We start from the raw sequence: 17170 nt of genomic DNA on the forward strand, positions 1-17170 counted from the left end.
TCTCTCCCTCCTAGCACCCCAGCTGAGCTTGTGTGCCCTTCATGCAACTCTCCAAGTTTGCAAGACAAGTGCAGCTTGCAACTGGGAGCTTCCCCAAAGCCTCATTGGAGGGGGACCCTCCCAAGCTTTGTGTGTGTGTGAGGGTGTCTTTTTGTCAGAGTGCAAATAGGGACGGGGAAGCTACCCTTCACCTTAAGCCCTGCATCTCCAAGGGATTCTCTCTCTCTCTCTCTCTCTCTCTCTCTCTCTCTCTCTCTCTCTCTCTCTCTCTCTCTCTCTCTCTCTCTCTCTCTCTCTCTCTCTCTCTCTCTCTCTCGTCTGCACCTTTTCTAAGACCGCTGGGCTCTGTTGTACTTCAACCAGAGTTTTTTGCTTTTGTTTTGATGCTCCAGGTGCCTTCAACCAGAGTTTTTTGCTTTTGTTTTGATGCTCCAGGTGCCTCATGTTTTGGCAACATCCTGCCTGCTTCTCGTGGTTTATTTTGGTGTGTGTGTGTGTTCCTCTTTTCTTCTGCAGCTCTCCAAGTTTGCAAGCCTATCTGGCTTGCAAAGGGGGAGGGGGAGGGGGGAAGCTACATTTCCCCTTTCTCCAAGGGAATCCCTCATTTGCACCTTTTCCAAGACTGCTGGGCTAGCGCAGTGCGGAATTGGTTTTCTCTCTCTCTCTCTCTCTCTCTCTCTCTCTCTCTCTCTCTCTCTCTCTCTCCTTCCCTCCCTCCCTCCCCCACCTCTCTCTCTCTTTTGAATGATATTCTAAGCACTTCCTCAACATACTGGGTTTTGCTGGAAGGCTGAGTTTTTAGGATTGTCTCTTCCTTCCCACTTTCTTAGAAGCAGAAAGTCACTGATCTAATCTAATACAATGTAATAATAATAGAAATAAGTGCATTATTTATTTGTTCATTTGTTTATTTAGAAAATTTTCAATAAATGTAATGCACTTGAATCATCCTGAACCCTCCCACATCCCATGCCACCCGTGGTCCATGGAAAAATTGTCTTCCATGAAACCAGTCCCTGATGCCAAAAAGGCTGGGGACCTCTGCTTTATGACCAGTTAGAGTGGTTAAAGCATTCTGTAGTCACATGACTGTGTTTTGTAACTTTTTGCCAGTTTCTGGCAAAAAAAAAATGCCCATTGAGAAGAATGGTTTTATACTTATGGCTGTAGTGTTCACTTAACCACCATTGATTCACTAAATCAGTGGTCCCTAACTTTTGCGGCTTGGCAGCCCAGTGGGGGGGGGGGAGGGGAGAGAGAAATAAAATCAGAAACAGCAATCATAACAACAGTACGAGTTATACAATAAAATTGTGGACTACAATAAATTCTGCCCATACTACTGGAAGTTTATTCTTATTTTAAAAATCTTTTTAAAAATCATTTGAAAGTGAAAAAAATACATTGCTGGAAGTAGGACATTCCTTTAACTGAATTGGGCTTGAAATTCTAATTTTGAAGACTTTCTTTTGTTACTTAACCTTTAGGATTTCTTATTCAGAAAAAAACAACATTCAACTAAGAGTATCCTCCCCAGTCAAGGAAAAAGATAAAGGTAACATTAATTTTTTTTCTACTCATTTAACATTGTTTGCCACTAAACTGGACTATCCAACTGGACTGTTTTGTATACATTTCAGCTCACTATAAAAACCCTTTATTTTTTTTTCTATGAAGTGGAAGTCAAGTGTACTAGGTACCGTAGTTCATATGTTGAATGAATACATAAAACTATTTAGAAGTGTTTTTAACACAGCTGGATTTACTATGATTCTCCTCTGGCTACTTGATTGCATGAGCCAGTTGTTACATATTTCCCTGCTAAAGGCACTGATCATTATAGGATTTGCATTGATCGTTAATGTAGCTATTATCAGGAATCTTTTAGTTATCAGGAATCTATCAACACTACTCTACCTCCTATATCAGGGGTTCCCAACTAGGGGTGCAAGATTATATTTCAAGGGGTGCGAAAACATGGGTTTTCAAAATTATAGTGTATATGCATAACTCGTTGCCATTATTTCCAACTTTTGTAAGGGGTGCAAGAATCTATCAGAAGTGTTCTAGGGGTGCGGGGGATAGAAAAGGTTGGGAACCACTGTTCTATATGGTGAGATGAAGATAGACAAAAATAAAGATTATTTTTTGAAAACAAATGGTATTTATGAAAGGCTACATATTAGTACTGATAGGGTTTTATTCATATTTTTGGACATTACCTGACATTTTTCTCAAATGCAGATAGATGCACTGGATGAATGACAAACTATTCTAACTTGTGTTTCTATATTTTCTAGAACTGCACATTTTAAATCTGGCTAAAGAAATGCATTGCAGTCATGGTAAGAGAGAATCTGATTCTTATTTTTATTATTATTTAAGATTTAATCTTCAATTCAATTCACAGTCTGGGACTGGTAAAAACTTAACCAAGGACCTAAGAGCTGTTAAGGCAGTGGTTCTCAACCTGTGGGTTGGGACCCCATTTGGGGTCGAACGACCATTTCACGGGGGTCGCCAAACAACGCAGTCCACCATTTTTTCCCCTTTTCCTTAGCTGTGCTACTCCCTTTTATTCTATTGGCTTTTGAAAAGCCAATAGGAATTGTCCAGGCTGTCTCTGCCCTGCTGAGCCCGCCAAAAGTCCCATTCTGCAAACGGTGCTGCACCAGTTGAGTAGTCCTCGACTTACGACCGGTTGAGTAGTCCTCGACTTACGACCGGTTGGGGGTCATGGCATTAAAAAGGTTGAGAACCACTGTGTTAAGATAACATGTATGGTAACAGTTCTGAGTAAGGTTGTTGTTGTTGTTATATTTAATATTTAGTATTTATTTAATTATTTAATAATAATAATTATTGAATTATTACATCATCATCATTATTATTATTATTAATCTTCAATTTGATTCACAGTCTGGCACTGGTAAAAACTTAACAGTTCAAGTCCTAACCAAGGACCAATCTATGCCAGGGCTTTTCACAGATTGTACCACTTTTAGGACATATTTGAGTACCACCAATGCTTAGCAAGGTGTCAAAAACTTGATGTCTAAAAAAAGGGGGCGATTTTGGATTTTACTGATTAGATTCATTTGTTTTTATAGAAATGACTAGTTTATAATATTATGGAAAAGTAAAAAGTTGAGGTTCAATGTTCCTTCTAATGTAACAGAGGAGGTCTGTTCTTTTTCCCTTCTCCCCCTCACTTTTTCCCCCTTTTTCCTCCCCACTGTGTCTTACTATTTGCTTTTGTATTTTTGTATTTTATTCTATAATCTAATAAAATATTACAAACCTAGAAAAAAAGGGAAAAAGTACCAGTTTTAATTTCTTCGGCAGCTGTTCCTTTGCTGAATCATTTTCCTGTTGCACTGACAAATGTATGATGAATTTATCCATGTTTATTAATATGCCCTGCTACCAGCTAGCTCAGGAGTCTTCAAACTTGGCATTTTTAAGACTTGTGGACTTTAACTCCCAGAATTCCTCAGCCATCATGGCTGGTTGGGGAATTCTGGGAGTTGAAGTCCACAAGTCTTAAAGTTGCTAAATTTGTAGACCCCTGAGCTAGCTGGTCGGCCCTTCTGTTTCTCTTCCTTCTGAGCTCTCCTTCCACAGTGTAGTAAGAATGCACCCCCCCCCCCAATCCCTTCCCTGTAGCCTTAAAGACACCGGAATCAAGTGCAAAGCAAGCAACATTTGCTGTTGCTACCGGGATATTGAATTTTTGCTTTCATGGAATTGGTCTGCAGGGCTTGTTCTTGGGCAGCCAAAAATGAAGCCTTCAGTTTCTTTCTTCAGCACCCCTGATCTCAACCATCTCCACGTTAGCTTTGTATCTATCTTTCTTTCAATGTCTTTTAGGCATTGACTTTTAGGTATTGACTAGGCTTTTTTTTCCAGTTAAAAACTCGATACTCAATTGTTTCCTTTCGATATTTTGCTTTCAAACTCGTTGTTTTCAAAAGGTTTCTCTTGTTCATCTCCTTCAGCAGAGGCTCTTTAGCTTTTTTATGTAGTCATTTAAGCCATGTTTTTCCTGTTCCACAATTTGTTTCACCTGTAAGAGTCATCTGCCACTCTGAGATCTAGGCAAGTACAATCAATCAATATCACTTTTTGGTGTGCAGAACATGGTATATTGTCACTAGTTTTCTTGTCTTTCAATCCAAGTTATCAACTTCTAGCTGAGTCCAATCATTTAATCCAGCTGAGTATTGTATTTCAGGCACTGCCTAGGTGTTAATTGCTTTTATGATATTTGCTTCACTTAGCTTTGATCTCAAGACTCACTTTATGTATTTTATTGAAGTAGATTCCTTGACATGGTTGTGCAATGGTCAGAGGCTTCCAAAACCCCTAAGTACTTCTGATGTTACTGCTTTTATCAACTCTTCATTATCAAATTCAAATCCATCATCTTCAACAATTTTTCCTGCCTTAATTGCAATTGTTGCATATTTGACAATGCCAAATTGCATCGTGGTATCTCTGCTAATCTCCTCAGTGCTTTTTAGCAGTGAGCTCAATTCAGCTTTTGTTTTTCCAAAATTTTAAATCATTCATGTAGAGCAAATGAGAATTTTCCACCTCTTTTCAGCCAATTCATAGCCACAGTTGTTTTGTTCAAAATGCTTGTTAGTGGCACCATCAAAAGTACAAATAACAGAGGTGACAATGAGTCACCTTGGAAGATTCCTCATTTGATTTCAACTTCACCAAGTTCTTCTCCATATGCCATCAACTTAGTTTGCCATAGCTTCATGGAAGTCTTCAGGAATTTCTGGGTGTTGCTGCTAATTCCAAAAATGTCTAAGCATTTCTCAATCTCAACAGATTCTGTTTTGTGTGGAACAGAATCAAATGCTTTCTTACAATCAATCCAGACCACGAACAAATTAATTTGTCTTTTCTTTGAATTCTCCAAAACCAGTTTATCAATCATCAGTTGGTCTTTGGTTCTCTTGAATTTTTGCAGCACCCTTTCTATTCTACCAGTAGCAAATCCTTGTTTTCTAGATACCCATAAATTTGGTTTGTAATAATGCCTGTAAGTAATTTGTATGTTGTTGGTAGACAAGTGATTGGCCTATAATTTTCAAGTTTATTTCCCTTTTCTGCATCCTTCTGAATCAAAAAAGTTCTTCAATTGTTAGCCATATTTCACTTTCTGGTTTTTACAGAAACTGATTCATCTGATTATTATTGTTGTTGTTGTTGTTGTTGTTGTTGTTATTGTTATAGATTTAATCTTCAGTTTGATTTACAGTCTGGGACTGGTAAAAACTCAACACTTCAAGTCCTAACCAAGGACCTAAGAGCTGTATTATTTCTAATTAAAGGTTTACTACATATGACATCAAAACAGCTCATTGTGAGGCTCTTCATGTTAAGAAACGTCTTTAAAATCTGAAACAAAACCATTAAATCTTGTATTAGTTATTTTGCCATAACTGCCTAACAGAAGGAATGGTGTATTAATTGAATGCAACAGTATTAGAAACATAAAGCTCAGTCACTGATTTAATGTACATAAGCATTTTTAATGGTTCCTTTCCCCCTTTATAAAACAGATAAAGATACACTACCTCATATCAGGCAGATCATCACTAGCCCACATTTGAACTTAAATCCTAATTTTGACCCAAGAATCAAAGAATACTACACTGAGGTGCCTTTTGATCTTTTGACAATCAAGATTAGAGCAGAACCCATGAATTGTCAATGTGAAGCTCACTTGGATGAGAGACAAGGACCAAGGTAATTGGAATGGTGGGTGATATTCTTGGGATGTACAATAAAAATCCTTTCTACTTTACCAGACAATTTGCTACATGCTTATCATTAAAAGTGCCACTACTAGTATACTGTAATCCCCAGCTTTGGAAGAGCAGTTTTCCTATAGCAATGCTGATTATGACCGCATACAACATTTCTGCAAGAACCTATTGATATATAGTGCCCTTTTAAGATACCATCTTGTATTTTCTTCATAGATTTGGCTGTAACACAAATGTGCATGCATGAACATTCATAAGAGAAAGAGAAATGGCCCAATTTTGGCAAGTTTACTGAACCATTTTGCATCTCTATGCATATGTAAACTGTGCAGGTAATTCTGTATTTCTAGCCATGAAATGAGCAGAAACCAGATTCCTGTGTTTGAATACAAAGCTTATATTTGTACTGTTTGTACAGTTTGTTATATCATGTATAGATTAAACTTGTGCAAAGCTTCTATGAAGGTTCATGCAAAGCAGTCTTTTGATATTGCTTCACAAGCAGCACAACCCCCTGCTAAAAAACAGCAATTTTGCTATGTCACTTCTTCCTTCCAAGGCCTCATCCAACAAATCTATTTAATGGAAGAAACTTCTACACCTGCATCTCTGCAGTTAATTGCTATCATCAATTGCTAAGGATTGCTTTATGGAAGGAGGTTAAACACCTAATATTAAGCAACAAGGAACTACCTTTTTATTGTCTTGTTTGGCAAATTTGTTTGAGATGTGAAGCATTAACTGTTTGCACCTTATATTCTATTGACTGCTAGGGGCATAAAGGATAGAGTTCCTTTCTTCATTTTTCCACCCTTTTGTCTTTGCAGTGTTTTTCCTACATGGAAGACAAGACTCTTCCATTCTGCCTGCTTTCTGCAGAACAGATACCATACTTACTTCTCCTTTCCCCACCATTAGGACAGAAAGTTTAGAGGTACAAGGTTCCTAATAGGGCAAGTATGTGATGGAAGGTGAAGTCCAACTAATCCTAATCCCAACAAAGTAGCTTTCATCTACTAAAGTTAAAGAAAATGGTACAACATCCAAACTTTATGAGCACACTGGAGCAATAAGGAAGGAGAGAGTTTATAATTTTATTTAGCTACAGGCCTCAAGTTATGACCATAATTCAGCCCTTATATTGCTAAGTGAAACATTTGTTAAGTGAGTTTTGCTCCATTTTACGACCTTTCTTTCTACAGTTGTTAAGTGAATCGCTGCAGTTGTTAAGTTAGTAACACAGTTGTTAAGTAAACCTGGCTTTCCCATTGACTTTGCTTGTCAGAAGGTCGCAAAAGCTGATCACATGACCCCCAGGACACTGCAACCATCATAAATATGAACCAGTTGCCAAGTATCTGAATTTTGATCACATGACCATATGGATATTGCAACGGTTGTGTGAAAAACGGCCATAAGTCACTTTTTTCACTGCTGTTGTAACTTTGAACAGTCACTAAATAAACTGCTGTAAGTCAAGGACAACCTGTATTTTGTCTGAATAGATAGTTCAATATGATTAAGAAGGATAGAACCATCCTAGCTCTGTCTAAATTTTTTTTTTCAGTTTCTCCATTCTTAGCAAGGAAGTCTGCAATTGAGAACCTTGATAAAGCCCAGATTCCAAGTGTTTGGAAGTTTCTACTCAACTAAATGCAAGTGGAAGAACTGTGCGGATAGCAGAACTGTATAACAGAACAATATAGCGGAGCTATGTGAGACTTTGAGGATGGTTCTGATATACATTTCTCTTCCTGCAGTTCATATGCCTTGCTTTGTCTGATAAGCACATTGAGGCTGGCATAGTATTTATACATTCAAGCATTTGGAAATGTCAGAACAGAAACACAACAGAAAGATAACATTGCATATCATCCCAAAGAGTTTATTCTCTCCTATACAGCTGTAAAATACTTTTTGAATATTTTAGTCTATGATAAAATGAACAGATTACTTAGTTCATTAATGTTCTATTGTTTTTGCATTCTCCTTCTATTCTAACAGCTCTGCACATTACCCACTTGGATTAGGTATAAACATAGTAATTATTGTGGTAACAGACAAGTCTCGATCAGTCAATGAAATTGTGAGCATCTACAAAATCATCATTTTTCGTGAAGACCGTCCAAGCTTGCCATTATTCGATGATTTCATGCTGTGTGGTTTTGTACAGGTACTCTCTAAATACAGTTAGCAAACAAAAGTTTAAATACAGTTAGCAAACAAATGTTTTATCCATGCACCACGTAGTTTATTCATCAACAGTGAAGGAAATCAATAGTTTTGTGGGCATTTAATACCTCCTCTATTGTGTTTTTTCTTGCTTCTGTTATTTTAGTCAGTCCAGATTTTACTCTCTTGCAAGATCTTGTGGAGGTGACTGTTTGCTACAGAGGTTCATGGATTCCAAGTAGAGTACATGCTTTGCATTTAGAATGTCCTTGGTTCACATCTAAAAAGTACAGGCAAAAATCCAGGAAGTCATTACAGAAGTATGTATAGCAATAGTTTAACTCTCAACACAGATCATCTAATTTAACCCATTACCAAATTACAAATATGTGTTCCTGCCTATGTCTATGGTGTACTTGACTTTGGGTTGAAAGGATGACTTTGGAGTTGAAATTGCTTTATTCATTATAAATGTTCAAGGGAAAGAAGGTATTTTAGAATGAAAGCTAGTAGATAAAAATGTATGTATGGACTGAACCAGCAGGATCAGTCCAGACCAGAATGGATTCTGGTCCTACCTACTTGATAATTAAGTGGTTACCAGACTTTATTGCTTATGGCAGCTCTAAGCAATCCATTCCATATTGTTCACAGGGTTGAAATAATAGAAAATACTTGTAGCTCGGGTTTTAGATTTTGGCTGTAGTTGTTCTCCAAGCTTGTTTCAATATAATTTCTAAATGTTTTATTACCAAACTAGGTAACATCAGCAGCAGGATTTTCTTGTCCTATTCTCCTTAGCTTATAAATGTCTTGTGTGCCAGTGTGGTCAGTTGGTCATATGATTGGTTGTTTGTTTGGAGCTATATTTGAATTGTGAGCAGCTGATTGGTTCTCTTGTTGATTAGCATTTTAAATGGTCTGGTTTCTTACATATTCAAATGCTGGATCTAGATCAATATGCTTGTTAATTGCTCCTTTGGTGGAATACTAGGCCTTACGTGTGTGGCAGGTGTTGGCATGCCCAATAATTTTTGTTCCTTCCCAGTCGAATTGGTGTTGTTTATCATCAATGTGGTTTGAGATCAGGGATTTTTGGTCATGCCGTTTAACTGCTAGTTGACGTTTATGAACCCTTGTTTTCAATTGCCTTCCTGTTTGTCTTCACACGGTTCTTTATTCAGTGCTGTGGTTGTCCCAAGCGCATCCCATTCCCATGACTTAAGGAGATGGGCTTGCTTTTGAACATCAGTCAAATAACTTTAACTGTGCCACTATGTCCATGTGCCAAATGGAATTTGGGGGTTTCATTCCTTCAAAGTTCAGCTTCCATGTCACATTGTAAACTGCTTTGAAAAAGAAGAATTTTGTAAAATATGTGTGATACGAGCTTTCTAGTTGAAGGGTAGGTGGGGAAATTAAAAGAAAAATAAACAGGGTGAGACTCAGCCTTTGGACTCACCTTTACTAGCTCCCTAGCCTGTATTTTATGCTAATGCAAATGAGAGCATATCCTTTCAAAGACCATCTAACCAATCTGTAACATAATCAAAGGTGGGTTTTATTTTGCTTTATTTCAAATAGGAGTTTGCAAAGGCAGTCTGTATTTTCTTTTTTAAAAAATCTGCATAGACTGACTTTTTGTGGTGATAGTATTTTTTTTTTTTTGTCCTGAAGTACATTAGTATTGCTGGTTGAGTTTGCCTATGCCAGAGAGCAGAAATTTCCATGTTTTTTTTTTCTTTTTAATAACTAGACACCTGTTCTAGGAGCTAAAGGAAAAATAGAGCAAACAGCCTGAGATCTTCTTTAGACACTTGATTAGGCACAACTGGACATGTGCATTGGAAAGAAAAGGTCAAAGACAGTGGTGTGGTCTTTCTCGCAGTGGGGTTTCAGTTGAAAGTCCAATCCTGAGACTCTTTTCTTTCATGTCTAATCCTGTTAGGATAATCAAGTTTCAGTGCAAGCTGATATCATGATGAAGGTTACAATACAAAGAAAAAAGCTGGGTAGTTTCCAGGCTGCCAATAAGTCTCATGTGTTTGAGTAACCCTGGATTAAGTTCAAGGCTACTCAGAAAAGTAATGTAGAGTCCCAAAGCTGTGCAACTCCTAAAAGTACAAAACATTGTTATTTCATTTCTTCTGTAATATCATCATTAAAAGCAAATTATTGAGGATAAAGGTTTGAGACATAATGGCATCTTAAGCAGCTGAAATTTCCATTATTTGTATTATAGCATAGAATACTTTTCCTGGTAATGAAGAGGCTATGGATTTATGTTTGATTGATATTAGTTTGATTGTATTTAAAACACGCCTTCTATCCTCAATAAGAAAGAAAAGATGCAATTATAACTTAAGTTCAATGTCTGTAGAATCAAATAACTAATAACACAACTAAGGCAGATAGCCCAAATCTGCAGAGATGAAGTCAGGAAAGCAAAGGCTCAGAATAAACAAAGACTTGCAACAAAAGTCAAAGATAATTAAAAAAAAGTTTCTTTGAACATATAAATAACAAGAAAAAAGTCAAGGAAACAGTTGGTCCACGAAAGAGAAAAAATGGCAAGGAAGTAACAAGCAGTAGACAGAAAGCAGAGCTGCTTAACTCATTCTTTGCATCAGTCTTCACACAAAAAGAAGCTATAGTCCAACCCACCAAAAACATAGCTATAAAAGACAGACTAGAAATAAAAATTAAATTAAGCAAGAAAATGATAAGAGAACACCTGTCTGACCTTGATGAATATAAATCACCAGGACCTGATGGATTACATCCAAGATTTCAGAAGGAACTGGCAGATGTTATCTCAGAGCTATTGTATCATATCTTTAAAAAATCTTGGAGCACTGAGGAACTATGAGAGGATTGAAAAAAAGGGAACAAAACAGACCCAGGAATCTCCAGACCAATAAGCCTAACATCAATACCTGGGAAGATACTGGCGGAAAAAAAAACAGATCTGTGAACATCTAGAAACAAATAAAGTTATAACTAGTTAAAAACAGATCATGCCAAACCAATCTTATTTCATTCTTTGACAACATGACTAAATTACCATCTTTCCCCCAAAATAAGACCCGATCTTATATTTCTTTTGCCTCCAAAAGAGGCAGTAGGTCTTATTTTCAGGGGATGTCTTATTTTTTTCCCAACACCTGCCTCGCCTCACAGCGGCAGCACTAACAGCCCCGTCCAGTAGAAGCCCATGTGGCTGCTGGCCAACCTCTGTGACCACTCACAACCGCTTGCGGCAGGAGGCCACCTGGCCCATCGCACCATACTGCCACCATGAGGCGGGGACAGGGGGAGCTACGTCAAGCACCCTATAAGTGCCCAAACACTGTTCACCCAGAGGGAGACTGGAAACTTCATCTGCTTGCAAATGGGGCACTTAGAAACCAAGCAATTTGCTCTGTCTCCAAGCGCCCCATTTGCAAGCAGACGAAGCTTCCAGTCTTCGTCATTTCTCCATCTGGGTAAAAAGTGTTTGGGCATCTATAGAGCACTTGAAAATGGAGCACTCCAAAGAAGCTTCATCTGCTTGCAAATGGGGTACTTGAAGATGGAGCAAATTGCTCGGTTTCTAAGCGTCCCATGGAGAAAGGGAGAACATTTCTACCAGTACTTAAATTAGAGGATGAAGTATAAGAAGATTAGATTCACAAATTGTGTCTTCTCCATTTTAGCCCAAACATAGTCCCCTTGAGACTTCTATCAAGATCTAAGCGATATAATAAAAGATAATTCTCTTCTCTTCTGTAATTTGAGCATTGATTTCACTGCCCATATTTCATTGTTAAAGGAATCATCCTATCTGGTCAGTTGTTAGATCCATATTTTCAGTAATTAATGGCATGAGATCATCTATGAAGAAGATAAGTAGATCCCTGAGAATTATCAAATTATAAAATTTTTCTGTGTCACTCCCTCTTTACTTAAGCCAAAACATCACGTTATTTACAGCATTAAAGAACACTGACAGGTATGATCTTTTCCATAATGTTAAAACTAAGTGATATTTGGGGAAAATTGATTACCATTACCATTGATAAACCATTGTTTGCAAAGTATCAGTTAAAGACATCTCTCTGAACTTTTGGTGAAATGTTTGGTGAGGTTCACCTAAAATATAAGCCTAGATATTTGGGCTTATTATGTGCAATATTATGTATGTATTTTTAAGACTTCTAAGAAGCTTTGCATTTGCAAGGAAAAGTGACATTTGATCATTTGTACAAGTATTAATTTCATTAATCCAGCCCAGCATGGCTTGTCCCTTCTCTCCTGAAATGAAGCCCTATCTGTTAATTGGAGCATGCATTCACTGAAACCTTTTGAGCTTCTCCCAAGCCATCACTCTTGAACTCCGCAGACAATATGAAGTCGCTCTTTCCACTTCCCCCTTGACAATACACCCAATAAAGGTGAAAGAGGATATGTCACCATATGAAGTTCCTAAGTGTTAACAGATCGTGAAAATTGGCAACAACTGTTTTGCTGAGTAGAGTCATCTGCAAGCCAAGGATGGATAATATCCCAGTGATGAGCGTTTGGCGTTTGAGCTAGGGTCACATTTGCCTTTCATGTCACTTGAGCAAAATTCAGGAGAGATGAAAGCTAATGCAGCTGCTTTTGTTAATCAGTATTGCCCAGCCTTTCAGACAGAGGGGCAAGGCTGATATTTCCTGAGATACACAATGCATTTTGATTAAGAGTGAAAACTAGTATAGTTACTCTCTAAGCCTGTCTGGTCCATCAATTCTAGAAGTGTAATTTAGATGATTATCTGTGTGCCCATTAAAGCTTGTAACCCATTCCTTGGCTGTTTGAAGTTTGCTTGCTTAAACTTGCTAATAGGAACAATAGCAAGATTAGATCAGGGTCAGGAAATAAGAGAATAGAAAAAAATGGGGAGGAGGGAGAGAAAGATATGACAGTAGAATAATAGAAAACTTCCTACTAGCAAATCATTGGAATGAAGATAGAAAAAGATTTTACTATTTAAAAGCTGGTAATCTAAAGCACCAAGTGCACTATATGTGAAAACCATTATATGTAGCATCACTTCAAGATTGTTTTCCATGTGTGTAGAGCTTTCTCTAAATCTGGACCACTGCAAGTGGGGAAGAAGTAATCCAATCCTCCCCCTCAAATTCCTTTGTTTGGAAAAATGCTGAAAGTCAAGACAAGCATGTTCTTCCTTGGTGCTAAATAATATGAATAATATTTGAACGACATTATAAACCACATTCAGTATGAGAGAAAAATGGAAAGAATTATTCTGAACTCAGTCATATGATTTATTTGGGCTTTTCTTACCAATAATAATAATAAAAACAAATCCTAAATATTTCCCTTTGCAATTCAACTGAAATAAACAGGGATTTAATGAAGTGTCTTTAGGAGCGGAAGATTTGTTTCCACCAGGCTGACAAATCTACTGGAGATTTTTCATTCAGCAGAGAGAATATTTCAAATGAATTTGAAGGACTATAAGAAGGTGGCTTATGTTCACAATGCTGTATAACAGCAGGGAATGCTTTAAGATGAAATAGAAATAAAATGGAAATACTACTAGCATGCCACCTGGATCAAGACAACAATAATGCTTTCATTTATTACTTTAGATATCATAAACTTTGTAATACAGAAATTGTATTCAACAACGATGGCAAGTAACTATCATAAAATTGAGAGACTCACCAGCAACATAGTTATAAGGTAGAGAAGACCTGAGTCTTAAAATATTTTGACAGTGCCTCGGTTTTGTCATTCATGGACAATTATTATCATAGTAATATTTGTTTTACAATGACCATAAATTTTCTACTAATCCTTTGGGAAGTCGGGTGTTATGGGATATTCTGTAGGTAAGATAAATCAAATTTTGCACAAAAATATAATTATAGCATGTAGTAGTGAATAAATTGCATTAAAAATAACTTTTCTTTTAATAGTTGCCCCTACAACTTATTTTTCATTTGCCAATATATTTATCACTCATTTGTATGCTTTTAATATATATTATCCCATCCTTTTAAGGTCTGCTGAGAGTCCCCTTGCCAAGGTATCTGCAAGGTACCTGCAATTGGGTCTTCTGATTGGTGGTCTCTTTTTGTGGACAGCTGGTCCTCCCTGCTGCATGTTTACAGGATTGTAAAATTTGGCCATTCAATAAGGTTTTGGGGAGAATGTAAGTTTTGACCTGCTATTAATGGAGAGTATCTTTATTCTAGCATTTATTTCCACTCTTTTTTCTGTACTGGGGGTGGGGGGTGCAATGTACTGGGAATGGGAGGGGGTGCAAGCTACAGGATCCAGGCTGAAATAAATGTTTTGATTTCTCTGAGTAGCATTTGAGCTGTTAGATACTCTATTCTGTAATTACAGTAACTTCTACTGTAAAATACTTAAGCCGAGGTCTCCCAGAGTCTGATTAGAAATGAAGGGAGCTGACAGAGAAAGCTATTTTATAATCCTTTCATCCAATTTTTCTCTTTCCCATTATACCCTTGTGCCATAAATTCAGTGTTTAAAATATATATGCACTGAAATATGTGCATGTTTGTGCAAATAAAGCACACATATATCAAAGGTTCAATAATGATGCATGTATAGCTTATAGTTTCTTCATTGCATCAACAGAGAAAATATTTGAGAAAATTGGCAACCTCTTGCTTTGCCACACAGTAGAAGCCACCAAAGTTGGAATGTTAATTACAAACAGCATTCCACCACTATGATTCACCATCTCTTAAATATGTTGTTTTACATGAGAATTTAAAAGAATTTCACTCTAAATCTTACGCTACCCAAATTAGTGTTTAGATAAATACTAGCCAGACAAATCTTGCTATTGCTGTCCTTGGAGGTGGTACATGTGTGCATGGAATGAATGTTGCATGGTCACATGATCTATTTTTAAGAGTCTAGCATTACAATAGCATCCTTAGCTTTTTAAAAAAATAACAAAAAGGTGGGGCATCTTATACATTTTAAATGCAGCATCTTGCCGATTTCTGAATCTAATTTGGCAGATTTCACCATATATCTTGCATTTTTATAAACTACCAACTTTTGTCACAGTGGATATATGGCAATATAAAAATCAAGTTTAAAGTGGATTGGGTCAAACTAGGGCACATTTCCCCAATGCTTCCCTATAGAGTAGGGGTCTTCAAACTCGGCCCTTTTATGAGTCATGGAATTCAACTCCCAGAATTCCTCAGACAGCATGCCTGGCTGAGGAATTCTGGGAGTTGAAGTCCATGACTCATAAAAGGGCCGAGTTTGAAGACCCCTGCTATAGAGGCTCAGTTTGTTAGTATTTCAGAATATTGCTAACTTCTCCACTCTCAGCCTCTTTCTTCATGATATCATGAACCATGGCAGAGCTGCTGTTGAAATCCAAAAGCCATGCTTTGCATCTTTTCCCTATTTTATTTAAAACAGGAGGCAAGGGAAATTAAGGTTGGAAGATAGAATTTTATCAGTTTGGCTCAAAAACTGTGCCAACCATAACATTAACCCAGAGGCCACAAAGGTGTATTTATGCCAAAATGGTTCTGAATGTAAGTCATGTGGTGCAGTAGTCTTCAAACATATGATTAGACTAATTTTTTCATCATTCAGTAACCCTGAGATTGGCAAATTTGTGATGCTTATGGTCTTTGAAGGAACAATTACTTATTCCAAAGAACAGGATAAACACGTACAGCAAGAATGGGCGGGCTAAATGAAATAGTTATGTAGAAGTAGTAGTATTAGGCACAATCAGCTGGGAACTTAACCATGCAGATTTACAGAAATGATCTCAAGAAATGTCTTATTTCATTCTCTTCAATAGGAATAATAGTGGGCGAACATTCTCCTGTTTTGTATACTCTGGCTCTTATTTTAGTCTTGTTACCAATATACTACTTCACTTTGTTGTGGGTTTCTTATTTTTACTTATACCTGCCTCAGTGACACCTAGTGCAGTGGTGGCGAACCTATGGCACGCGTGCCAGAGGCGGCACTCAGAGCCCTCTCTGTGGGCACACACACCATTGCCCCAGCCCCACCTCCACCCACGGCCCCCTCCTCACCAGCAGCCCCCTGGAAGAGAGTCACCCCCGGGCATGGCCTATGCAAAGCAGCACAGCCAAGAACATGGCAGCCAGGCAGTGGGGACAAGACTCCGTCCTTGCACCCCATTGTGCGCAGATGATGGTGTGGGTGGAGGGCGTAGCCACCATGGTGTTGCTGGGCCACCTGGGCGATCTGCAGTGGGCCATGGAGGCGGTGGGTGGCCCTGTGGGTGGGCAGGGTAGGGTGGGAGGAAGAGCGGGGGTGGAGGGGCAGGGGCGGGTTTTGGGCACTCGGTCTCTAAAAGGTTCGCCATCACTGACCTAGTGCATTGTTAAATTTTATCTTGTATTTATCAAAAGTTTTTTTTCCTCTGTGAAAGGTTTTATTTTTCTAACTCAACTTGACTGAGAATTAATTTTAATGACGGTTTTGAGCTTTATTGTTGTAGAAGGAAGGGTGAATTCTGTTGATATTGCTGCTTTGTGTTATATCTGTCCATTGCTTTATAGTTTCGCTCCCTGCCATATTTTCCCAACCTAAAAAAAGCCCAGGGCTAAATACAGGTTTAATTGATTTGCATGAAACTAGAAAGGTAGCATAAAGAGAAAAATGTACAATGAAAAAATGAAAGAGAAATGGACCATGAAGGATAATACATTAATAAATGTCCCTGACCACTTCGTAATGAAATGCATTACTTTTCCACTTCATCTATGAAGTTTCATTGCAATTCTGCTTTTATACATACACAAACATACAAAATCTTATTCATCGAATTGAAAATGTACTAATGAAAACTTCAGGATTTTTCCCTATTAACCCTCTTCAAGTGGTTTTTGGAAATTAAACATTTTGGGGGAAAAATTTAACAACATTGTTTTGGAAAATGTTAGCAGCAATTTGGACCTGAAAGCAAAAAGGTGCTTTGGGGAGTTTATTGTCACAGATGTGGTACTTATCTTTCCTTTTTAGCATTTAAGGATACTGTTAGAGACTATTAAAACAATCCCTAATCTGAATAATTTGTTCCTATGAGAGTAGGAGAGTTCATATTTGTTTCTCCTTTGAACTATCGGATATTGTAAATTGTGTTTTGCTAATTAAGTTTTATTTCTAGATCTGCTATGTAATAT

At 37.7% G+C, this 17170-nt stretch overlaps 1 protein-coding gene across 1 annotated transcript in view; it reads left to right on the plus strand.

Annotated features, from left to right (window-relative positions):
• Positions 1–17170, plus strand: part of CPED1 (cadherin like and PC-esterase domain containing 1) — a 131418-nt gene that overhangs the window by 79205 nt on the left and 35043 nt on the right. The window contains exons 14-17 of the mRNA XM_039343979.1: positions 1488–1555; positions 2301–2345; positions 5580–5766; positions 7791–7959. Of these exons, the coding sequence (XP_039199913.1) occupies positions 1488–1555; positions 2301–2345; positions 5580–5766; positions 7791–7959 (469 nt within the window). The remainder of the gene's footprint in view (positions 1–1487; positions 1556–2300; positions 2346–5579; positions 5767–7790; positions 7960–17170) is intronic.

This window comes from Crotalus tigris, unplaced genomic scaffold (assembly GCF_016545835.1).
Source record: "Crotalus tigris isolate CLP2741 ecotype Arizona unplaced genomic scaffold, ASM1654583v1 scf7180000017883.2314494, whole genome shotgun sequence".
Lineage (NCBI taxonomy): Eukaryota > Metazoa > Chordata > Lepidosauria > Squamata > Viperidae > Crotalus > Crotalus tigris.